Source organism: Ptychodera flava, chromosome 5, assembly GCF_041260155.1.
Source record: "Ptychodera flava strain L36383 chromosome 5, AS_Pfla_20210202, whole genome shotgun sequence".
Classification (NCBI taxonomy): Eukaryota; Metazoa; Hemichordata; class Enteropneusta; family Ptychoderidae; genus Ptychodera; species Ptychodera flava.
In genome coordinates, this window is record NC_091932.1 from 895175 (window position 1) to 922500 (window position 27326).

The following is a 27326-nucleotide window of genomic DNA, read 5'->3' on the forward strand; positions in this document are numbered from 1 at the left end:
ATTGAATGAAATGATCTATATATATACTAAGGCGAAGCATTGCCAATGAAAAAAAAACACCTAACTTTTTATCCCTCAAAATTTGGGTAGAATGTGGCGCGTCCTAAAGATACAAGCTGGGATCCAAGTGTCTTTTCACGTTCACATTGGAGAGACGATTCAACATCCATTTCCGAATCAGCTTCAGAGAAAACATGTCTGAACACTAGACACCATGGGTAATTTTAGATTCTGATTCAGGGGTTGCAGCTCGGAATAGCCCAAAAATGTGAATCCTTGGTAGCCAAATTGGTTATTTTATGAAGACAACAGGCGTACATTGCGAGGCCCTAATGTTGTTGAATGGCGTGTTACAGATGACGGATGGACATGACTTCGGATTCAGAAAATACGAGTGTGAATACCAGATGTCAAGGGTAATTTTGGATTCAGATTCAAGGGATGTAGCTTTGAATAGCCAAAAACAGTGAATCTTTGGTGGTCAAATTGGATTATTTTGTGAAAAAAAGTGGCTTGCATTGAGTGGTCATGGGTACTATACTAAGGCCAAGTTGTTCTAAAATCGCTTTACAAATGATCAAGATATCATTGGAGACGGATGCACAGACGGACGGACGGGACCTAATCTACTAGTCCCCTGCGCTACGCACGGGGACTAAAAAGAAGTACTTGTCACATTTGAATCTTCACTTTCCCTCCATGACTACATGAAGGATTTTATTTGTGCCCTAATCTTGATTTCAAGATCAGATATCCCTCATAATGCTGCTGTTACTGCCTACTCTAAACAAATGTAACCGTAATAACCATAGATTGTCCTACAGAGTGGCAAACATTACATACAAAATTTCCAAGCCTGTGTCAGATTATACACTCAATTATTTATACATCACTTCAAAAAAAAAACCAAGTTTTTAAGGGAATTTGTACATACAGAGTAGCATTACCTACATCCAACCAAAGGATTCCTTCTACCTCAGTTTTCCAATTGACAATGTTGAACAAATATGACAACTTTACATAGCTCTGAACTATCAAAAATACATCACAATTAATTGTATATTAATAACCAAGTTGTACACAGATGGGTGTTCACTTTTGTCTTAATTTCGTGTCCCACTCTAATTTCCAATTCAACTATAAAAGAAAATGAACTGAAATTTGATTTCTGACAGGTACTTGTTTTCCTCCACAACGTGTAATTATGTGAATCAAGCTAGACTTTAAGTTTTGACAAAGTAATGCTTTGTTCTTATTCTACATTTGTACATTATTACACAAATCCAAAATTACACATTACTTTGAGATGTACTGAATTCTTGCAAAGATTCATCACATCGAGGGAATGTTTCTTAAAAATGCCATATTTTAAATTCAACTGTAAAGTAACTTGTTAAAAACACAGAACACACCAATCCAAATCTGAGCACAGGCGACCCATAAAGTATTACTGAGATTTTCACACAGTTTTCTCTATCATTTTCTCTCCTTTCTTCATGCTCTGACTGATCGGAGTAAATAAAATAAATGGTTATATAACCTAACCTAGCCTCTGTGACTCTTTATTTATTTTACGCTCCATTACATGGACGTATATCTCTCATACACACATGCTGTAATTAATTAGTCAACACAACTAATTATGCTAATCTGTGGACTTATCAGAGGTTGGTCAACATCGGAAAGATAGTGATGTTTTAGTAACCATTCGTATCTTTCGTGATGTTGACCAACCGGTAAAATCCCTGATAAGTCCACAGATTAGCATAATTAGTTGTGTTGACTAATTAATTACAGCATGTGTGTATGAGAGATATACGTCCTTGTAATGGAGTGTAAAATAAATAAAGAGTCACAGAGGCTAGAAACCATTTATTTTATTTACTCCGATCAGTCAGAGCATGAAGAAAGGAGAGAAAATGATAGAGAAAACAAAAATCTCAGTAATACTTTTTGGGTCGCCTGTGGTCTGAGACATATTAAACATTTTAAACTTCCTTCATAACCTATCAGCCATTAATGATAAGACCAAGTTTTAATCACAATAATGAACATACCAATAATTCCACAAATTTCCAGTGATAACCAACCTATATGAATTCTTTCTCCAACATAATGTCAAAGAAAGTAACTTATTGGTTAAGCAGTCATTTTGACAATGTTTGAAGTTTGTATCAATGATTAGTTGTACAATGTCAAATTTTGTCATTTGTTTACTCATGCAGAAGTCTGCAAACATCGTTTACAAACAATCAGTAATGCGTGTTAGTTTGAGCTTTGTAACTCACTGTTTCATCTGGTCCACATTACACTGCAGTATGCCACACTTAGCAAAAGATGTTACACTTTAGCAAAGAAATCATGCAATACAGACTGCAGACTGAAATCCTAAAACAAAACTTATTTACTTATAGATGAATTTTAAATAGATGTGATTTGATGAGGGGTTGTTATACAACAAAGTCTAGATTTTGTGACTCTATTGAACATCTTGTAAAGTACCAATGAGCTAACAATGTAACTTAAGCAACGTCACTGATTGTGATTCAATCACTGGTCACTTCCCATGTACAATACAAAAGTTGTATTTACCATGTACCATTTACCAGGTGCACTACAAAAGACTATGGTAATACTACAATAGTTTTATATACTTGAATACATGAACAAAGAATGTGACAAAATATGGTAAGACCAAATTAACTGAATTCTTTGTTTTGTGTTCCTATATGTGTATAAGTTTCCATGGTTTTTTATGAAAAATATTCACGGTGTATTTGAATAAGATTTCACAGTACAGCTGTTTTGCCTTCAAATCTTCTTTCACATTAATTGTAAAATGGACTTCAACACCTACATGCTTGCAGAATGTCAATTGTAGTTAAATTACAAAGGTGAAAATGAAGTTTTTCCAGTGAATCTTGAAGGGGGCACCAAAATTTTATAGAAACAATCAAGTAAACGTAATAATCGCATGTGTGAAATTTTCTGTATGTGTTTTTGAACTGCTTTTCAAAATTTAAAGTGGATGCAAAAAAAAAAAAATTTAATTGCTTTGGCCTATAAAGTAATACATGTGGTCTGCCACAATGATGTAATTCTAAAACTGTAATAAGCTACAAATGTGTCCTCCTAAATCAGTATACCAAAAAAGAATTGTTACAAATGTGATTTGCTATAGGGTGGGATGCCATAAATCATAGTGGATTGCTACAAATGCTGTAGCTTTTTGATAGAATTAATCATTAAAATGTACAGCAAACATTTTTACTGTCACTTAAAAAGGAATTAAAATTGCAGCAGCATCTCTTTATGATGTGATCTATTACTTATCATGTGCTTTTTGTAATGATTAAACTGCTGACGACACATGACACCATGTTTTTCAGAATTTTATGACAAATCTATGAATTAGACACTGCACGTAGAGTTTGTCTCATGTACTGTGATACTATTGTTTTCAAACAAACAACAATTTGTCATATGTTTTTGTGAAACCCTAAATAAGTTGCTTAGAAAAAGCTTAGAAAAAGAAGAGGACTTAACTTTTTAGTTTTATTGTTAGAAATACCTTGGAGATGATAGTTGAAAGAAAAAATTGCATAAATTAAACACCAAATTATACAAATCACAAAAGATTTGATTTCAACTGTGAGAGTAGTGTTAGGCACTGGTTGCAAATAAAGAATACTGCTAAGTGATAGGATAGGGAGTTGATTAAAGAGGCACTCCCACTTGGTAACATGTTTAAAACACATGTTTTTAATGCCAACGGTCGACATTTGACGTGGGGATTGCGCGCAGATCGAGAGATATCGATAAAAACGTCATTTCCCGAGCATATTTTTCACATCCCGTTTACGAGTGCCACTTTGAGAGTCATGGGGAGTCTTCAACACTGTCATCACTGTAGTCTGTAATAAGGCATAGATACCTTAGCTCATTTAACTATATCAATGGGAATAACAGATGACATATGGCATTGACCCGGTTTGCTTCAAATAAACACTCCTTGCAAGAGGTCAGAATGGCCACAATGAAAGTACTAACAAGTCAGGCAGTTTATTTGGCTGGCACAAAGTGTAACATTATACCTTCCTTTGTCTTTCACAACTACTACATCATGGCTGTAAATGACACAATTCATGAGATTGTGTGGTAAATAGGGAGTGTTCAGCAAGCCAAACAAGTTATATTATAAAATGCCACATGCCCATTCTGTGTCAAGATTTGCCAGAACAAATCACATGACAAGAGAGAAAAGATAAGTTTAGAGCTCACTTACTTGAAACCAGTGGCATTATTGGGTATTTGTTCAAAGACTTTTTCCCTAGGGAAGGGAAAAAGTTTGTAAACACTGCTTTATCATATGATCATGTAAGTGTAGTATAGTCTGCACTATTGAAGCAATTGTAGGTGGTTAGGATGCCATGAGTGACAAACCTATGACAAAAGGGGCAAGACTTTCCATTCCAAAAAAACAAATTATTTAAAAAGCTCATTGACAGATCCCAGAGCAGCCACTGATGTCACTCGGAATACAAAGGACAACATTTATTTCTTTTTTTATAAAACTTTGCACCACTATGACTACTGTGGAAAACTCACCAATGCATTGTTGCAATGTGTACATCAAAGGACATTACAGACAATAACACTGAAGAGCATGAGCATGTGGAGTGTTATAAAACATCCAATATGCCATTCTTATTCCTCCGCCTATAGTGCCTGTTTATGACCCTGAGTAGCTGGGCATTATCACGTATACATTATGCCTCTCAGGGTAATAATCAGGTGATATGGCCCTCATGACCAGGTACCAGGTGTGCAACATGACATTTAATCTTAAATAATGACTTGCTGAATTGCTAGTCTCTCTGACATGAGACTGCAGATGTCTACTTCATACCTTTGGCATTGAACAGCTCTGACAACTTGGAGTCAATATTTTTCAACATATTTGCCATGTGATCTTAGGAAGTGGCAACAGTTCACAATGAGCTGTAATTAGCGTGGGTGTCACAAATTTTGATGCAGGTGCAAATTAATAGAGTACAATGTTTACATAGCTACCTACAAGTAATGTATCTACAGGCAAGTCGCACAAGTAATATATCTGTAGGCAAATCTGAATATACTTTGGGAAAATAAAATTCACATCAGAGCAATACTGCCTTATTGATCAAACATCATATATGTATGTACTGTATACTGCTTATGTACCAAGTCTTACAGAATTCAGCGGTGTCAACAAAAGATCAGGGTGCCTCTGGGCAGATGCAGAAAAAGGTGCAAATTAATAGGTTACACTCAATTGATACATACAAATGAACAACTTCACATACAAATGAACTTTGGCTAGTACACAGTAATTATAATGTCTGTAGTCATATTTTGCTAAGTTTTTCAAATGTTTGACAGTTAATGAAATACATCATATTCATCTGGGTGGTTGATGTATCTTGACAAAGCTTCATTTACAAGCAAACACTATCATTCCGTGCAAGAACATGATACTATACCTGTGTTAAATGAAAGTTTTGAAAGGAAAATACCTGTAGGAAAGTAACATGAAGAAACTATGCCACTAAAAATTGGCATGTATATAGATTTTGTTTGGTGCATCACAATCATGTCAATCTGCAAAATGTCTCAGCCTTGTTTATTATTACTGTAACAGTGTTTTTGTTAAGGGCGGTAAAGTAAGCAGGTAAATGTTACCGGGTTCCCCAGTCATTTTACCATGGTTCCCCTTGGTATATCAATATAATGAGATTAGTGGACAGCAACAATGTTATCATGGTTCCCAAATCATATGCCAATATTCCCCAACCTTGTAAAAATATGTAACTTGATATACTGCATGGAGCAAGTAGTTGGAAATGGACAGGGGCTGTTTGGTCGATACACTGCAATGATGTTTCAAAGATGTCAGTCAACACTTTCATGCCAGAAGACAACTACAATGTATAATAATCAAATGCATTTCTTTTCTAATGAACAGATACATTACTTTTAATCTAATACAATAGCTTATTGAGCAACATCATACCCTGCTGGTGTCTTTACCTACTGTTTATCAATACACTGTGCACACTGTATAAGCTAGAATAGTGTACAAATTCATATCCTTGTAATTCACAGGAAACTGAATTGTGTAGACAACACTAGTTCTCTGTATGCACTGGAGACATTCATGTTGTCAATGTATCAAAATTTGACTTGGTGATAAACTATTATCAAATATAAAGACATCCACCATTATCATGGCCACTTTTGATATCTTGCTCCACAAAGAGGCAGAATATGTGTCAAGTGTCAGAGATTATCAATACTAAACAAAGGCCTGAGCTGGATCAAGTTTCTTTTGCTACACATAGTGTACAATTATATAAGGAAATAAACATCTGGATGATCAATAATACATGGGCTGAGGTGGTATAACTATAAGGATCATTTAGTACCCATAGGTTCACTCTTTGTGTGATTGTAATGGTTGTTCAGAATTGGTGGAATCAAGCAGAACTCAATGCAACAGAGTTCAAACATGCAATAACCAAATCCAAGTTGTTAGAGTAGTGCTTATCAGCTGTTTATCATAATTGATGGATCTCTGTTTCCCTTCAAATTGGAATGGAAATCTGACTCAACAGGGGTTTCTTCATACTAACCCAAAATAGCAAAATCAATTCTTTAAAACATAAGCTGACTACATATGATCACATAAATATCTGCCTCAAGATTTCCGAAAAACTAATTACATAAAACATTAAATCAATTCTTATAAATAGATTTTGCAAAACTTCCCAGGGATGTAAGGTTTCTTGATAAAGCCAAAGTCTGTGTCCTAGTTTCTTCTGCAATACTGGTTTTTCATGTAATGCTGAAAACTTGCCCAGTTCTGAGGAAAAACTTTCGAAGGATGTACCTAAGCTCAGTCTTCAAATCAAATCTCATGGCCTCACAAAGAAGAGGATAATACATTGATGCATGGGCTTTGAACTGAAATGGAAGCATAAATATTTTTCAATTTTCAGTACATCAGTGAAAGTACATAAAAAGTCAGTATCTTCAGGGGAATGTGTACAATTAAAACACACACACATGACAAACACACTCACTTCATTTGATATCAAATACCGTCCCCTCCACCAAACTGAACTACGGAGATATAGGAAAATATAATGATGAAATTATGGTTCAAAATCCCCCTTATTGAGTTCAGGTGCACATTTGAGACAAATAGGTTTGTTAGAAAGAATGAATATTAGTGGTTTGGGCCATTATCAATATAGATTTTGAAAATAACAAGACATGAAGCTGATCAATTGTACGTAGGAAATGCTAGTGTCAATGTTGTTTTGTCAAAATATTTTCATACACAGCTGACATCAAAATATGAGAGTCACCATTGTTGACTGAAATCCGCCTTAACATCTCTAACAAACTCAAAATTTACCTCCTTACTGGTACATTATTTCTACCTATCACAAGGGCAATGTCACAAGCCATCATAGCTACAAATGCAGAGTGGGTAAAACGTTGACTTCTCACCACAGCAAGAGTTTGAGATAGTGATCTCAAAAATACTTTTAACACAAATGTAATCGATGTCATGGCAAAAAATTTAGTTTGTTCATGAAACAAGCTAAACTCATTCATTTTTTCATCTGTTTAGGCATTTCTGGCATTAAATTCCTGTATAACCTTTACTTTTGCTTCTGTAATTTTATGTTTTACGTTTAGAAATCTGCCATATTGAAAATACGGTTGACCGCTTGAGACTTACATGACTCATTTAAGTCGCAGAATTGTACTGGAGGTACAAAGAATTCTTGATATTTCTCTAAATACAGCATCAAATGGATGACACTGACTACCGGTACTACTGACAGAAATTCCAACAAATGTCTGCTTTGAACAAACTCTTGTCAGAAAATTTAATGATCATAGCTTCTCTGGCAAGAATCCTTAGAAGGATACACACGTAAAACAATCTCACCAGGACAAGTCATAAATAATATTTTCACCAAATGTCCTGCATTTTTTGCACAGTAACTTATAGTGAATGATTCTTGCTGTCATAAGGAGTTACACAATTTGCTCATATTCAAAGAATATAAAGTAAAGGAATAAACTCACCCTGCTGTCATTCAATTTGATGACTTTCGTTAGGAACAGAAGTAGGATTGAACGCCAGGCTTCTCTGTGACTCTCAGAATCTAGTTTCAAAAAGTACTCTAAGGATTCTTTACATATTCTGCAAAAAATGATAAAGTATGCATTGTTCAGTGAACAAGGACACAGTATGTATTGTTTGGTGATTTCTCTGCCATTCTTTCTTCAAGCTTCAATGTTTGGCAATATATCTCGTATCAGATGAGTACGAAATAGCTGACTAACGGCTGTGAGATGAGAAGTCACAATGGATACTGATACAGAAAAAAGTTACTTGACTGTTGATGTGTAAAATCTGTAAGTTGCAATATGGTCAACAATGTCATGCAAAACAGAAAAAAGCTAGTCATGTTACATTATTGTACACTTCTCAAAGAATATATCCATATAGCTCAAAAAAAAAACACATGAAAGTTGAGGAGACTATAAATTGTTACAAGCAAAACAGGTGATCAATTTGTTTTCAAGTTGTCATGGAAATAGGATGTCACTAGATACTTCCACTTGAAATGACTGGTACCTTGAAGTTGAACCAAAGATGATAGTGGGACCAATATGAAACAGAAAATTATTCTTACCTGATTAGTCTATCCTGTACATCAGGCCATTCTGCTTTTCTGTTTTCATCCATGTACATCCGAAACAATATCCTCAACAGACATGCTAAACTATTTGTTTCTTGTTTGAGAAGATTTGGTTTAGATTTACCCTTGAATCCTACAAAATAGACAAATGTAACATTCTTTATTTTCAAACCTTTCATTTTCATTGTTAGCTGTACCATTAAACACAGTATCTCATATTAAACTTGTAATTTGAAAATTGCACTCTAGAATAGACAGTTCCTTTCTTAAAGTACATGGTTGTACAGAGAACTTTTATTTACGATGAAGACAATTTCTCAAAAGCAAATTTTGATGACAGTTTGACACACATTTGTACACAAATACCTTGTATGAGTGTCTTAAGCTTACCTGCATTTCGTAGGATTTCTCGTTGAGCATTGTTGCTGTTGAAGTCCCTTGCAAATTTGTGTGATTCTAGCAGACAATCCAAGAGGCAGAATAACTGTTGTGAAGTTAGATACCGATACATACCATATTCCTGACCAGATATGTCTGAAGATTCTATGGATGTTGTCAAGCTATCCTCCTTCAAGAATATAAGACATAATTTCTGATAATAAAGACATTTCTAATTGTGCATAATTCTGAGTGTCAAAATCATTATAAAAGCTACAAAGCCATCATTTACAAGCAAGTTTTCAAAGAAAATATATGCATGATGTTTCAAGCATTTTTGAAAAAATTGTCTTTATTACAAGTCTTTGCTGATGACACAGTCTTCAAACGCACCATTAATTGTGATGCACATGCACACTATAATACAATGACTGTGTGCCAAGTTTGAATGAAATCTGTTCAGAGATAGTTGAGTTATGGTTCAAAAACATGAAAAAATCGCAACAAAATGGCCGCCCGGCAACCATATTGGATCGTATCACAAAATAAATTGACGTGCATACATTTGTATATATGCCATAGTACTTTATCTGTGTACCAACATTGAACGAAATCAGTTCAGGAATAGTTGAGTTATGGTTCAACCAGATATGAACTGAAAATGCCCATGTGTTTCATTATATATTGCAGTTATGTGTAAATTTGAACCTTTGCCACATGTTTGCAACTTCATTGAAAGTGTTATGATCAATATAATGAATAATATTCATCACAGATTGATTCTAAAGCCACACACATATCCCCAATCAGGAAAGTTCATTAAAATATGCAAATTAGGAATTGACTGAAATATTCTCATTAAATATACAAATTAGAAATTGGCTTAAGTAAAAATGTTAAATGACTTTCAATAATCTCGTATCATAGTATCTTTAATGTACAAGGCAATTCATCAACTTTTGTCTAAGTCAGGACAGATAAATATCCTTAATTAGGAAAGTTCATAAAATTTTCAAATAAGGAATTGGCTCAAGTAAAAATTCTTGATGACTTTCAATGTTGTATGATAGTATGTTTAATGTACATAGCAAGTTTCGTCAAATTTGGTCTATTCAATATATATAAATATCCCTAATTAGGAAAGTTCATTAAATATGCAAATTAGGAATTGGCTGAAGTAAAAAAGTTTAATGACTTTCAATAATGTTGTTTTATATTATCTTCAATATATGTAGCAAGATTCATCAACTTCAATCGAGTCAATTCAGATATATATCCCTAATTAATGAAGTTCATTAAATATGTAAATAGGGAATTGGCTGAAGTAAAACTGCTTAATGATTTTCAATAATGTTATATCATAGTATCTTCAATGTATATAGCAAGTTTCATCAATTTTGGTAAATTCAAATAAATACCCCTAACTTCAAAAGTTCATTAAATATGCAAATTAAGAGATTGATGAAGTAAAAATGCTGTAATATATATCCCTAATTAGGAAAGTTCATTAAATATGCAAACTATCCATTACCTTTTCTGTCACCCCTTAATATCTTTCACAGCTGATATATCTTGGTGTGATCAAACTTTGTAGCATATCTTATCAAATTGTGTGCAGTTGTTGTCAATATATATGTGTTTTTTCTAAAATCATTAAAGGGACATTATCGCTATCTTTTGACCCTTTTTTTCACCAATATTGTTGCAAACGAGCAGTTGCTGATGTTGTTCGACTTATTGGAAGATGTTTAAAAAATAGTCAACCACAGACAACTTCCATCCCTCAGGTCAGGGGTTTTAGGTAGCCCACCTAAAACCCTGACCCAAGGTTTTTCTATGCCTTGGGGTGTAAAGACTTAACATTTATAATAACATACCTGAGCAGCTCTCACATTTTCTGCATCTTCATGTCTGCTTGTTGCTGGGTAAAAGACAATGTTATCTATGGTCTGGATCAACTCCAACTGTACCACACACTTGATAAGCAATGCTGAAAATAATTTCTGATCTGCTGCAGATTCTGAAAAAAGTCATTGAAATGAACAATTGTTGATATTTGTGTGGAGAGACATGTTCTGCTGTCCATTGCATATTTTAGTTATTCACAATGCGTCATAGTAGAAGCCACGGCACATAGTTTCATATTTCATACTAGCTTTTTGCTGTGTTGGTTAATGATGGATAATGGTAATTGACCATTATTTATCAATAAAATTGACATCTGATGAGCAATTGAGTTTGGTTTATCACCTATATTCACTTTATGTCATTTTATGTATGCTGCCTGTACTTCTGTATAGCAATATGCTGCCTGTACTTCTCTGTACCCTACCGGAAAAAAGTCTTTGAACCATTTCCGCTGGACTTCCGCGATATTTTAACGTATAAATCACAGGACAATAAAGTGATCGTGTATTGCGTAACATAGCAATATTGTAGCAATATGCTGCCTGTACTTCTCTACAGCAATATGCTGCCTGTACTTCTCTACAGCAATATGCTGCCTGTACTTCTCTATAGCAATATGCTGCCTGTACTTCTCTGTAGCAATATGCTGCCTGTACTTCTCTATAGCAATATGCTGCCTGTACTTCTCTGTAGCAATATGCTGCCTGTACTTCTCTGTAGCAATATGCTGCCTGTACTTCTCTGTAGCAATATGCTGCCTGTACTTCTCTGTAGCAATATGCTGCCTCTACTTCTCTACAGCAATATGCTGCCTGTACTTCTCTATAGCAATATGCTGCCTGTACTTCTCTATAGCAATATGCTGCCTGTACTTCTCTACAGCAATATGCTGCCTGTACTTCTCTACAGCAATATGCTGCCTGTACTTCTCTACAGCAATATGCTGCCTGTACTTCTCTACAGCAATATGCTGCCTGTACTTCTCTATAGCAATATGCTGCCTGTACTTCTCTACAGCAATATGCTGCCTGTACTTCTCTATAGCAATATGCTGCATTTCCTTCTCTATAGCAATATGCTGCATTTCCTTCTCTGTAGCAATATGCTGCCTTTACTTCTCTATAGCAATATGCTGCCTGTACTTCTCTATAGCAATATGCTGCCTGTACTTCTCTATAGCAATATGCTGCCTGTACTTCTCTATAGCAATATGCTGCCTGTACTTCTCTACAGCAATATGCTGCCTGTACTTCTCTATAGCAATATGCTGCATTTCCTTCTCTATAGCAATATGCTGCATTTCCTTCTCTGTAGCAATATGCTGCCTGTACTTCTCTATAGCAATATGCTGCCTGTACTTCTCTATAGCAATATGCTGCCTGTACTTCTCTATAGCAATATGCTGCCTGTACTTCTCTATAGCAATATGCTGCATTTCCTTCTCTATAGCAATATGCTGCATTTCCTTCTCTATAGCAATATGCTGCATTTCCTTCTCTGTAGCAATATGCTGCCTGTACTTCTCTACAGCAATATGTTGCCTGTACTTATCTATAGCAATATGCTGCATATCCTTCTCTGTAGCAAAGGACAATTGAAAGCTGACAGCCAGGTTGTCATGTGCTATAGATAACATATAAGGCACTGATGAGACTATATTGGTCCAGGTTTGATGGCTTACATGTACAGGGATCTCCACCAACAAGTGTGAAAAGAAGACGTAGCTGAGGCAATGTCATACTACGTTTTAATACCAATGAAGCTTGTTTCAATACATTACTACCATTGTACCAATACATGCAGCCTTGTTAAATTTAATAAAAAAAAAATTTGGAAAAATTCCCCTTTCTGTCAAATTATACTCATGCTCATATGAAATACAAATGTACGACGTTGGGGTAGAACTTCAAATTATTAGAAACTTCCAAATGTTATCATAGCTGTTTTGGTGTATACATGTATGTACATTGAATACATGCAACTGTGTAGGAGCTTTGACAGTAGATATACCAATGACCTATATGTGGCAATTCTGTAGCTTTCATTATTACATGTAATAATTTTCTTACTTGGTATTTTCTTTGGCAATCCTTTACTTTCAACACTGGTAGCACTAGTTACACTCTCTTTACTTCCATGCCTTGTCAAAGTGTTCTTCTTATCTGGACTCTTTCTTGAGGATTCTTTGACAGGAGACTGTGCCGCTTCCTGTGATTCAAGCAATGCCATATCATTTCAAAAGCATCATTTTATTATCACATTTCAAAAATACCATTTAGTGTCATCCTAAATACTATGTCTATCTAATGGTGTACAGTGACATGAATCACAGGATACAGTTGTCATGGTCCATGCTTATTTCGCCATAATGGCTGTCCAGTTTCATTTTTATGCTGAATATTTGCAAATAATCTACAGCATAGTGGGATTTATATTTCAACAATTTCATCATGGGATATCATTTCCAAAAATGCTACCAATGTTATTTCTACTAATTCCAATATACCTGTACATGTTCTAATGATTCCCTGCTGACAGCATCTGCTTCCATATCTGGTGTTATAACAATTTCAATGTCACTTCCATCTGGTTTCCATGTTAACAACCTGAATACAGAATCAAAGCATGACTTTACAGAACACAGCCACAAAGTTGCAGTACATGTGCAAATTACCCACTAATACATGGTGTACTTATGACTCAAGTCGAAAGAGAAACCAAAAGCTACTATTATAGAAATAAAGGGTGACACCCTGACCATTAACATTTATTTATGGGCAAGGGCAACAGGAAAGCCAAAAATTAACTGGTAAGGCTTGACGAGCAAGTTAATTTTGGCTTTCCTCTCATTCATAAATAAACGTTAATGGTCAGGGTGGAGTCTGTTATTTCCATTATATCATCAACGAACCCAAGAAAACTGTCATAATTAAAAAAATTCCCATGCAAAAGACAACAGGTCCCAGAACTTGTGCAATACACAACTCACTGTCAAGCATGCTGTAAAAATCTTGCAAATCAAGATATTTTTTCAGAAAAAGTGTCTAAACTTGGCCCACAAGTGCTTCATTTTGTTTTGTGATTGATTATGATTGATTATGTGATTGAACTTTTGGGAATCATTGAAGTTTATTTCCAAACTTAACAGACACCAAGAAAGAAAAGGAACAAAATATGGTAATTTGCTCTAAGACTTTAGTGTAGCCTGTGCAGAGATTTGAAAGCATCTCATCAACATGTTGAACTCTCTAAAATATAATTGAACTCTGTCCTCAAAAACATAACCTCATGTAATAAATCGTTGTTAAGAAAATACCTCACAGAGACCTACAAACTATAACAGGACTAAAACTGCTTTGCAAGTTGTGACACTGTCTGTCTTCAGCACTATTTAGGAAGAATATCATTTAGAACTGCTAAAATATCTCAATATAGAGTCCTTCACAGAAAGCTTCCATAATTAAACATTTCATTGTACAAGTACAGTTATTTGTACTTACGTGTGAGGGATAGTACTTCTAAATATGTCTAGCATACATTGACAGACTTTGTTCCAAATAAATGGTTGAAACTTTGCACCATTAGATATAACCAGGTTTTCTAGACAATTAGTACCAGATCTTGCAAGCTGTTCATTATCTGTTGCAAAGACAATTAGAATTACATTCTGAAGAGACACAATTCAACATGGCAGGTAAACCTGGCATAAGAAACCCTGTCATAATGATGGAAGTTCTTCAAGATTATTGTGATCGAAATCAATACTTTGTCACTGTCATCATCAAGAGGTAATATATTTTTTTAGTGATTGCAATAACTCAAATCATTGAAAGTGACCCAAAAACATACCATGGTTGAGAGTATAGCATCATTTGATAGAAATTTGCCCTAAGAAAACAAATTCAGCAATCTCAACATAAACATGAACACATACGGCCAATTTAAAATGTGTGTTTCCAGTAACCTGACCTACTGTATTTACAAATCTCAAAATTCACAATTTTGCCAAATTTTGGAGTTTTTTGATGGGTGCATCCAATAAAAGTTTGAAAAAAAGATCTACCCCTACCTACTCTATTTCTTTAAGCATATTTAACTTAACAGAAACACACAGTATTTTTTCACGCTTAATTACAAACATCTCCCATAGATTTAGATGTCATACATGTTTCCCTGAGTAGTGACAATTCAAATCAGGGACTGATTGAAATATGCAATAACAGATATTAAGATGACTGTTTGGCAGGAAGTACCTGAAACATCTCTGACTGTTTAAGTATGTAAGTTTGAGGCTTCAGCACTGTTGAAGTACATACTTGTAGACCCTGTCATGTGATGGTAAGACCCAGCATGCACCTGTCTGCCTGATAACATGCGTGTAGTTTGATGACAGGGACGAGTAATGTATGTAACCTTACCTTGTTGTACACACCAATGTAGCTGGGATAACATGTTATCCATTAAGATATCACTCAAGATATCATAGTATTGAGTGAAGACATCAACAATAGCATATAATGCATGGTTACATGTAGTTGTCATCCATTCAGCTTTCTATGAGAAGGTATACATACCAAGAGAAAATTAATTACCGTTAAAGTCACGTTATAAGACGCATCTGCATTATAAGTCACACCCTCCTTTGATTGACTTGAGTAGGATGAAATCCTTACATTTTCAAAAATGGAAAACGTATGCATTATTAAGTCGCACCCCTTTTCCAGCACAGCTGTCACACTACCAGCCACCATTGAGGTCTGCTGTATTCATCAAAAGTTGAAACTTTGTTGTTCCTTGGGGTTCAATAAAATTGTATCACTTCACATGTTTCTCAACCATGGGCAACCACATCCTCCAAAAGAGAACTACCATAAGCAAACTCTTCTTTTAATTATCTTTAAAAGTTATTTATTCAATAAAGGCGAACTTCTATCATCAGGCCCCCCACTCCTCGAAAAAAAATTATCTGAGAATTTCCATGTTATTCGTGGCACGCCCCCTTTAAAAATGCAAAAAGTACTTATTATAAGTCGCACCCAATCTCTTGAGAAATAATTCAGGTTCAAAATTTGCAACATCATAATAAAAGACGCATCTTATAAAATGACTTTAACGGTAATAGCTATTGAGTACCAACAATCAGTTTTCAGCTTTGATACCAACTTTCTTCTTCAGAAAATCACAGTCATTTTCAACGATACAGATGGATTCACTATGAGGCAACATTCAAACCAGCAATATTGCATTGAGCTGACTGGTAAGGTGTATTTCATTTTCCTGGTGTTATTTTATCAAATTTTCTCTCCACTGAATAAATTTTTACTGCAATGATATGTGTGTAGGCCTTTGAACATTCCGGATATTTTTTGAGAAATGGAATGCCAGCAGCCAACTTTTCAATGCTCAATGGCATTAGTGGGATCTCTTGAATAAACCACTGTAAGTATAAGTAAATTTTGAGAAGGTCAAGTTTTTTGAAAACTTAAACACAAACAACACTAATAGCTCCCACTGTCCCATACATGTATGAAAAGCCTGTAACATTCTATTGCCTATGCAAAGCCCCTTGTGAAAAGTATAAACCAGCTTCAAAAGAAGTAGTTACTCTTGCTGTTGTAGCAGCATGAAGAAAGCCAGCAGATTGTAACCAGATATGAACTGGAAATGCTCACGTGTTTCATTATATATTGCAGTTATGTGTAAATTTGAACCTTTGCCATTGAAAGTATTATGATCAACATAATGAACAATATTAACCACAGATTAACTCTAAAGGTCATTAAGTATTAAAATATGCAATTAGCTGAAATAGAAATAATTTATTTCTTTGACTGCTGTCATTGTATCACCACTTTATATAGCAAGTGTAATTGCCTTTGGTCAAGTCCTTCAAACTATATATTTCAAACTTTGAAAGCTCATTAGATATGCAAATTGTAAATTAGCTGACATGAAAATGCGAAATGACTTCCAGTATTGGTATAACCTGGTATAAATAATCATCAATGTACATAGCATGTTTTGCCAACTTTGATCAAATAATTCCAAATATATATCCCTAATTAGGAAAGTTCATTAAATACACAAATTAGGAATTTGCTGAAGCACAAGAAAATGCCTTTCAATAATGTTAGCCTACTTTATAGTATCTTTAGAGTATATAGCAAGTTTCATCAATTTTGGTCCAGTCAATTCAAATATATATCCCTTAACAGTTTATTAAATATGCAAATTAGGAGTTGGCTGAAGCAAAAATGCTTAATGCCGTTCAAGAATGTTATATATCACAGTATCTTTAACCCCTTGACTACCAATGGCGCCGGATATATCCGGCGCCATATTGAATTACCATATACCTTGAGTGCCGGAAATATCCGGCACAGTTAAATAGGCGTATTTGCTTCGTTTTTGTCGCTAAAAATCCTGTAATTTCGGCGTCGGCACGCAGCACGACTAAGATTGATGTATTCCGATCTGGCCTGAATGTATTTGCGCCCGCGTACGTCCGAGTATGGCCAAAATCCGGAAGCAAATGTTGTGACCCATGACCTCGACCCTGAAAGGTCAGGCTGATCACTGAAACCTCGCGCTGATTGTTTACAGTTTTCAGAAGTACGGACGATCGCGAAGATGTTTATGGTTTGTTTGTTTTTAATGAAATGAAATGTTTATTTATTGGAAACAAATGATTTATATGTAAATATGTTCTATTAACAGCAATATTCGTGAATGACAATAGAGGAAATACAATTTTTTACTATAAGCCAGTGAAATTTTATAGCAGCCATATTATCAATATGACTGGTCACATGACCGGTCATGTGTTTGGTCATGTGATATGTTGTTCCCTAAAATGTATTTTTAAATATTGTGAATTATTTTTTGATAAATCATAACCATTTTAGATGCATGTTTCTGCAAGGAAGACATAAAGCAGGTGTTTACAAATATAAAATGTGTTGATCTTCAAATACAGAATCATGTCAGATGCTGATGTTTGTGGTTCATTTACTCTGCCTTTGTGAGAAAAATCTTAAATAGGTACATCTATAAATAAAGTAAAGGGTAGTTATTATTACATATATGTAAAGACAATGCAATGAAATTGCAACTTTATTCAAATTTGCGTCATTTTATGGATTCAAAACACGTCCTGATGCTTCAAATATTCATATTCTTTGCCAACTCTGGTCACATGATGTGTCATGTGATCAGTCACGTGACCTGGAAATACAAAATTTATGTATGAAAAAGTGGGAAATTTCATGCTGATTCAGAAAATATATGGTTTATTGGTACTTACTTAATTTTTACTCTAAGCAGTGTTCACACAATGATCACACCCAAGATTTTATCAATATTTACATAAGGGGCCTGGTATATAGGAATACATTGGCCTTGGTAGTCAAGGGGTTAATGTACATAGCAAGTGTCATCAATTTTGGTCATGTAAATTCAAATATATATCCCTCATAACGGGAAGGCTCCATTAACTTGGATGGTACCTGAAACCCGAGTTGCTGCCTGTCAACTCGGGTGACAAACAGAAGACTTTTAATCCCCAAATGTGTTAATGTTCCATTGTTGTGTTTATCTTATCCAGCTGGTGACTACGATAGGAACGTCAGGGCTGTAACGACTCACTCAATACCACGGACACACACATATGCTTGCACATGGAACTATGTTGACAGGAAAAAGTGAACTACCCACTTTTCAATGCAAGTAATCTAGTTTCTTCTTTGATCTAGGCTCTAAACTAAGTTTTAGAAATATGGTGGAACAAAATATCGTTCTTTGTTCATTTTCATTCAAGTTTCCTATTTTCGGACGCTTCACTTCAGTAACGCGCATTGATCATATATGCAAATGTGATCAGAACAGCATGGAACGTTCTTATCATATACCTACATTCACGTGCCTGTGTAAAGCTATGGGAGAAAGCGCCCTCAGATCCGTGCATTTTTTTTACGTATCACGCCCCGGCCCGGTGCCCAAATATGGGCAATCGCGTGCATTTCTGAACTATCTCTATTCTGGTTACTACGCGCGTTGCTATCCGCAAACGTTCCATTCGTACACAAAGCCAGCGCGAGATTAGGAAAGCGTCTGCTCGCTCAGATCGTAGTTGCGCGTGGCGACAGTGGAGCCGCGCCGGTGACATCAGCTTTTATTTCTAAATTCTAGTGAAATCCTGTGTATACTATAAAGTGCGTGCCTGTTCATTATAAATTGCAAGAAACTGACATCACGCTTTTGTCCTTCTTACACCTCGATTTCAACCTGGATCTCTGTTGGTCACGTAATAGTACGGATGTTGCATTGGGCGTTCTAGAATTCTGCAGGTAAACAAATGACGTCATTATGTATTGTCAATCCGCGACGGAAAGCGGCCATCGTACTTATGAAAAACTGACACAAATGGCTGTGAATTTCTGATATCGCAGGCATTTTTATCTCCTAAACAATGTTGAATATTATGTATACTACATATTTATCATTCCATAAGGTATAATAATAATAATAATAATATTTTTATTGCTTGCTTGTAAATATAGGATTTACATCACATTTGTGGCAATAAAAGTGTGATACAAAAATAAGTTAAAATTTTCTTCAATAAAGATAAAGTATTACAGTATATGATAAAACCTTTACGGCCCTGATACCGCTTTTGTGGCCCTTGGTCGTACGGCGCACGCTCGGGCCCTTCCGCCGTACGACCTCGGGCTGCAAAAGCCGTATCAGGGCCGTAAAGGTTATTTCCACGTGTCCAGCTTTTTCATGCACATGCAAACAACGTAACGTGTCCTTACTCCAAGAGCTGCACGTATCCTGTGACATCTCCGATAAAAAGAACGAAATCAATGAATTGCTAGCCAGAAACCGTTTGTAACAGTATGGCCACTCTTACATATAAGAAAGGAGAAATGGTAGAGGCAGTTGACGAGGCCGGCCGGTGGATGGTAGCACGAGTAATTGACTGTGACACAGAGCCAGAAGACAATGGAAAAATTTCAGTGACTTTCCCAGAGTGGAGTAGAAAATTCAATATGACTGTTTCTCCCAAAGTCAAAAGACAAAGTCCTACTCTTACGCAGAAAATCAAAGTTTTCAAGCATAGACTTTCCCTTCCGCTTAACCACGGCCCCTCCATAAAACGCGATGTCGATCGACTTGAATATTGTTTGACTTTCTTCTCTTTCGTGTTTGACAGAAACAAACGTCGGCTTTATTCGGAAATGGTTGGCTATTCGTGGGCGTAACGTCAGTCCAATGGTAAGCTACACCCCATGTGAACATCTGAATAATTCGGGCTGTAGTCGAGAAAGCAAGGTTGACCTCGAGAGCGATTCCCAGTACAGTACATGTTCGCAGATCGCGGTACTACAGGCTGATACTAGATAGCAACAAGTTCACAGCGTAAATTACTAGACTACATATAGCCACATCGGCACTTCTGAAATGTTATCTCCGGCTTGTAAGACAACAAAAATATCAAAATATTATTATCAAAACCAGAATTTCGGTGCTAGAGAGCGAAACATTGCTGAAAAGTAGCCGGCCAAAATACGGAAGTAGCCGGTCAATTTGGCCAGCATCCAGCTAAAAATGAACACGCTGCAAACAGAGAGGCTTGTTGCGATGGACAAGTAGCCTTTGGCTTTTTGACCAGAAAAATAAGTGAGTGTTCATTGATAATTCAAAGACTGGATCCGTTGACACCAAAGTTTGCTCGTGACTTTCATTGCATTGCATTGCATGCACCTTTCCGCAATGCCACTCATTGAGTCTGAACTGAAATTGAAAGAGTACGTTTTAGTAAAAGTCCTGTTTTGTTGTGCTGATTTTCGCTACCGTACTTTCTTTTATAGGGATATAAACATTCATACAAAGCAAAAAATCTTCAGTTTGTCTCCTTTCGATCGTACAGAGATATTGTGTGACAGGAAAACTTTAGTTCAAAGGGCAATGATCTTTGTGAACGTACCCTCAACCAGCTTAAATAGCTTTTCGTATGCAAAATCAGCGTACGTTAATTAACTGCTGGTATTGTTTAAACAGCATTTTATTGAAAGGGATTCTATAGTACCATTGTTTTTGTAAACTCTTCATGCAATTTTATGAACTAAATGATGACCTCAAAGTAACAGCAAGTGCTGGACGGCACTTTTAATGTTGGTTGGAAATCCTGTGTGCGACCGGCGTGGGCCATGCTAAAAGTAGTTCCGGCAGTGCTAATGTTTTGTTTACACTAAAAGATAATCTGTTCGCATATGTTGACATAGAGATTAATCCTTTGATAACCAACTTGGGTTAGTCGGGTACTTCTAAGTTAATGGAGCGTTCCCCTAATGTTAATTTCAAAAGTTTATTAAATATGCAAATTAGGATTTGGATGAAGTAAAATGGCTTAATGACTTTCACTAATGTTAAATTATAGTATCTTCAATATACGTACCAAGTTTTATAAAATCATCAATTATACAAATGAGCAAAAAGTAAGCAAGCCACATCGACCAAAAACTAATCAGTTCTTGCCATTTGCAAACTGAATCTAGGTACCAGATTTGATTCTGATCTGATGAGCCATTTTTGAGATATCGAGCACACAGACAGACAGACAGACAGACAGAAAAACAGACAGACAGACAGACAGACAGACATCGCTGCGACATATGCTCACGTGTGTGAACACGTAAGCAAAATGTTGCTGACAGGAAAGTCAATTCTGTATAGAGATATGATATCAGCTGACTCTGGCATTTTTATTGTGTATTTTACAATCACTTATCAAGTACTCATCTTGTATAATTGAGAGATTACAAACATGAAAATCTCTGGTTGTCGCATGAAGTGTTATTTTGAAATTCAGTGATGAAGGCTTTGTACAGGCACCTTTTGTGAACACTTTCTATCAGGCTGTGTGGTTGTATGAGGCTAGCAGAATTCTTTGAAATGTTGCCTTCCAAAGTCCCTTACAACAGTCCCTTACTGTCAGCACTGTGTTGGTACAATTATGACAAATTTATCAAATAATACATGATATGAAGTCATTCACTGATTCACATAAATATCAAAATTCATATTTTGTTGTGACTTTGCATAATCCATGTTCAATTCCACCTCTACACAATATACAAACAGCATTCTTCATCAATCAGGTTTCATTAATATTGACATTTGCCCCTTTTGATCAGGAGTTGGACAGCCTCTTTTGACCAGGAGTTTGATAGCCCCTTTCTCAATGCCAAGTACATGATTACCTGGTATTTTGGGTTACAGATAACAAACAAAAACTAGCAAAGGAGCAAATCAAATAAGAGAATGCAACTTCTAAATGCATTTCTAAATGTGTAAATTACTTATGAAGCATCACAACATTGATACACATTGTAAAGTGTATGATTCCACAGAGTTAGAAACATAAAATGTTACACTGTAAATTAATTTGAGACACAACATGAAATATTAAAAGTCATATGGCATTGTTTACCCCTTGTCATAATGTACACAATTACTTGTTAATACGTTAGAAAGACATACGACTGAATTGTGCACTTTAACCCTTTGAGTGCTGCAGTTTTTCCCACCAAAATTTTAGACCAACATTTTAACAATTTTTATGAACTTTTCTCTAATTTTTCTGATAATTTTGGACCAAATGAACACAACATTTCACTGGCCTCAGTTTTTTATCAAAATTTTGGCAAAAATCTGACAAAAATTGACTGAGGTATAATTTATAAGGGTGACAAAACATACGGCCAAAGTCCCTGAAGCTACTATAGACATGGATACAAAATTAAGTATTTCCTTACTGTATGAAATTATCTCACTAAGGTCATCCTACGGACAAGTAAACTAAATATTAAAGCTGTCTGACCAGCGGTTTTGAAAGAACAAGCAACTCAACAGTTGACAGAGCTCTGTTGAGTTATGTAGAGAATAACCTTTTGTGACACATGTATTGATGAAGAAGGTGGATATCTTTGATTAACATTGTGAGTTCTGTTTAATAAGTTGAGACTGTACATACTCAGAGAAAGCACACTGAAGAGACAAAGGTTTGAAACTTAAGAAGTTCAAGGTCATCAAAAGCATTATAAGGAATCATGTTACACTTTCATTGCACTGTTTACACAGATTGCATAATTGCTATAAATAGCACATGAGGAATCTTTATACAGCCCAGCTTTACCATAAACATAGGCCAAAGTCCCTGAAGCTACTCTAGACATGGATACAAAATTAAGTATTTCCTGACTGCATGAAATTATCTCACTAGGGTCATCCTAGGGACATTTAAACCAAATATTGAAGCTCTCTGACCAGCGGTTTTGAAAAAACAAGCGACTCAACAGTTGACAGAGCTCTGCTGTGTTATGTAGAGAATAACCTTTTGTGACACATGTATTGATGAAGAAGGTGGATATCTTTGATAGCTCATTTCAGGATTGCCTGACCAAAAATGGAAAAAAATTCCGTAAAAATACAGATTTGCATATTTCATCAGACTATATTAGTGTATAATAGCAAATAAATGAGAGTTAATTACATTCTAATCAAAGTAAACAAGACTTGCTTAAATCAAGATTTACGTCATAAAAAAACAGCATATCTGTCAGGTTATAAAGAATCTTGAGCTGGTTATCTCTTTGTAATATCAGTATTTTCATCCTATTAACCAAGCACATTTTAACTTTCAAATTAACATTGTAAGTATGTTCTGTTGAATAAGTTGAGACTGTACGTACTCAGAGAAAGCACACTGAAGAGACAAATGTTTCAAACTTAAGAAGTTCAAGGTCATCAAAAGCATTATAAGGAATCATGTAACACTTTCATTGCACTGTTTACACAGATTGCATAATTGCTATAAATAGCACATGAGGAATCTTACAGCCCAGCTTTACCATAAAAACCCTATCACTTTGACCACTCTTTCAATTGACCACTCTATTTTTTCCTCAAAAAGCAATCCTATTTTATCCTTACCAAGTCAACCATAAATGGAAATTAGAACTTTCTCTATCTCTATTTATTTGACCACCCTATCATGACAAACTATTATGAACAATTTCTTTAGATAACATAAATGGTGGTTCAGAATATATCAAAGTTGGGATTCAGGAAAGTTGCCTGTACATGTTTTAATCCTCAATTCACTATGAACTGTAAAAAAAAGTTGAACTTTCTGATAATTCCACACTAAAATTGTTTTGGCTTTGATGATTTCCTAATTAATTCAATTATTTAAAATCATATTAATTATTTTTTTCTGGGTGAATTGATAGGGTTTATACAGTACAAGAATTACATACAATGTAAGTCAAACTTTGACCAAAAATGAAAAAATTCCTTAAAAATACATTTTTGCATATTTCATCACAATTTGAACAAATCTAAGTTGGGTTATCCCTAGGGACCTGTATACCAAATAACAAAGCTGTCTGACCAGCGGTTATGAAGGAGAAGATTTTTTACCAAAAACACCTTTTTTGGCATTAATTTGCCTATTTTCAACAATATCAAAAAATTAAAAAAAATAGTTTCTCAAAATCGTATTTTTCATCTACACAACAAATATCAAATCAGTAAGTACTGCGGTTCTCAAGATATTTGAGTGGACGGACGCCTCACAAACGGACATACATACATACATACATACATACATACATACATACAGACTGACGACGGACGCCGGACGGATACCCATCCCAATAGCTTCTATAGACTGTAGTCTATAGTAGCTAAAAACCCTATCACTTTGACCACTCTTTTAATTGACCACTCTATTTTTTTCCTCAAAAAGTAATTTTATTTTATCCTTACCAAGTCAACCATAAATGGAAATTAGAACTTTCTCTATCTCTATCTCTATCTCTATTGACTATTTTGAGCAATTTCTTTTAGATAACATACAGGGCAGAATATGTCAAAGTTGGGATTCAGGAAAGTTGCCTTTGCATGTTTTAATCCTCCAAGATGGTAAGCATTTCACTATGAACTGTCAAAAAAAGTTGAACTTTCTGATAATTCTACACTAAAATTATTTTGGCTTTGATGATTTCCTAATTAATTCAATTATTTAAAATCATATTAATTATTTTTTTCTGGGTGAATTGATAGGGTTTATACAGTACAAGAATTACATACAATGTAAGTCAAACTTTGACCAAAAATGAAAAAATTCCTTAAAAATACATTTTGCATATTTCATCACAATTTGAACAAATCTAAGTTGGGTTATCCCTAGGGACCTGTATACCAAATAACAAAGCTGTCTGACCAGCGGTTATGAAGGAGAAGATTTTTTACCAAAAACACCTTTTTTGGCATTAATTTGCCTATTTTCAACAATATCAAAAATTAAAAAAAATAGTTTCTCAAAATCATATTTTTCATCTACACAACAAATATCAAATCAGTAAGTACTGCGGTTCTCAAGATATTTGAGTGGACGGACGCCTCACAAACGGACATACATACATACATACATACACACAGACTGACGACGGACGCCGGACGGATACCCATCCCAATAGCTTCTATAGACTATAGTCTATAGTAGCTAAAAACCCTATCACTTTGACCACTCTTTTAATTGACCACTCTATTTTTTTCCTCAAAAAGTAATTTTATTTTATCATTACCAAGTCAACCATAAATGGAAATTAGAACTTTCTCTATCTCTATCTCTATCTCTATCTCTATTGACTATTTTGAGCAATTTCTTTTAGATAACATACAGGGCACAATAAATGACGGTTCAGAATATGTCAAAGTTGGGATTCAGGAAAGTTGCCTTTGCATGTTTTAATCCTCCAAGATGGTAAGCATTTCACTATGAACTGTCAAAAAAAGTTGAACTTTCTGATAATTCTACACTAAAATTATTTTGGCTTTGATGATTTCCTAATTATTCAATTATTTAAAATCATATTAATTATTTTTTCTGGGTGAATTGATAGGGTTTATACAGTACAAGAATTACATACAATGTAAGTCAAATTTTGACCAAAAATGACAAAAAAATTCCTTAAAAATACAGATTTGCATATTTCATCACAATTTGAACAAGTCTAAGTTGGGTTACCCCTAGGGACCTGTATACCAAATAACAAAGCTGTCTGACCAGCGGTTATGAAGAAGAAGATTTTTTACTAAAAACACCTTTTTTGGCATTAATTTGCCTATTTTCAACAATATCAAAAAATTAAAAAAAATAGTTTCTCAAAATCGTATTTTTCATCTACACAACAAATATCAAATCAGTAAGTACTGCGGTTCTCAAGATATTTGAGTGGACGGACGCCTCACAAACGGACGGACATACATACATACATACATACATACATACATACATACATACATACATACATACATACATACAGACTGACGACGGACGGATACCCATCCCAATAGCTTCTATAGACTATAGTCTATAGTAGCTAAAAATTGAAAATTCCTTAAAATGTTTGACACAATATCACATACAATGCATAGTTATTGTCAATATAAATGTCAAATTGAAGAGTTAAAATAAAATCATCTGCAATAATTCTGAAAGTCTCAATTAGAAAGTAGACTTTGGCAAATGAACAGGCCATACTAATTCATAAGTTCTTCTTCAAGATTCTATACTTCATCTTGTATGATTAAACACAATTATTGTTGACAAAATCATATTCAACAGACCAATTTAGGTGATGCTGTGGTTGAAAGTTAAATGCAGCAGACAGATAGACAGATACTTGAGTACATTGGTGCAGAAACAGGGCATATCAGCCATTTGCATTACAGCAATATGACACCACTGCAAGTAAGATATCAAAAGTTACAGCTACAAAGTCCATTATGAGAGAACAATATTCACTTGTTATGCAAACTACTGCTTATTATGAGTGAAGGCCTATAGTTAATTGCACTTCCATTTTTTGAGTTTCAATTTTTGAACAGTGCTTTCACGCGACAAAGAAATGTTTAACATGGAAGATCTATCCCTTCACCTCTGTGCACCATCTACATGAACATATACTACATCTATGGAACACTAATAGAACTTAATATAAAGAGTGGAAAAAAAATTAGGAAAGGAAACATTATCAGGACCTGGGTTTTGATGAAAAAGGCAGCGCTGTCACCCAGAGCGTGCAAATCAGAATTACTCCATAGCATGGCCTAAAAAATATTGAAAATAAGAAAATACAGTGAAAGAAAACAATTAGACAGGGGAAAGTAAAACACCAAACAACATAATCATTAACATCACAC

The 27326-nt window shown here is 35.0% G+C and overlaps 1 protein-coding gene across 4 annotated transcripts in view; it reads right to left on the reverse strand.

Annotated features, from left to right (window-relative positions):
• Positions 1 to 685: 685 nt before the first annotated feature.
• The window catches only part of LOC139132401 (brefeldin A-inhibited guanine nucleotide-exchange protein 1-like), a 183288-nt gene continuing 156647 nt past the window's right edge, over positions 686 to 27326 (reverse strand). For 2 of the 4 annotated variants that reach the window (XM_070698742.1, XM_070698745.1), the window contains 10 exons: positions 27165 to 27233; positions 15467 to 15602; positions 14549 to 14687; positions 13555 to 13654; positions 13118 to 13256; positions 11018 to 11160; positions 9153 to 9330; positions 8757 to 8895; positions 8143 to 8260; positions 686 to 7002 (listed from right to left, as the gene is read on the reverse strand). In XM_070698742.1, coding sequence (XP_070554843.1) covers positions 6874 to 7002; positions 8143 to 8260; positions 8757 to 8895; positions 9153 to 9330; positions 11018 to 11160; positions 13118 to 13256; positions 13555 to 13654; positions 14549 to 14687; positions 15467 to 15602; positions 27165 to 27233 — 1290 coding nt within the window. In that variant the 3' untranslated portion in view covers positions 686 to 6873. The remainder of the gene's footprint in view (positions 7003 to 8142; positions 8261 to 8756; positions 8896 to 9152; positions 9331 to 11017; positions 11161 to 13117; positions 13257 to 13554; positions 13655 to 14548; positions 14688 to 15466; positions 15603 to 27164; positions 27234 to 27326) is intronic. The other 2 variants (XM_070698743.1, XM_070698746.1) reach the window with 1 other exon arrangement.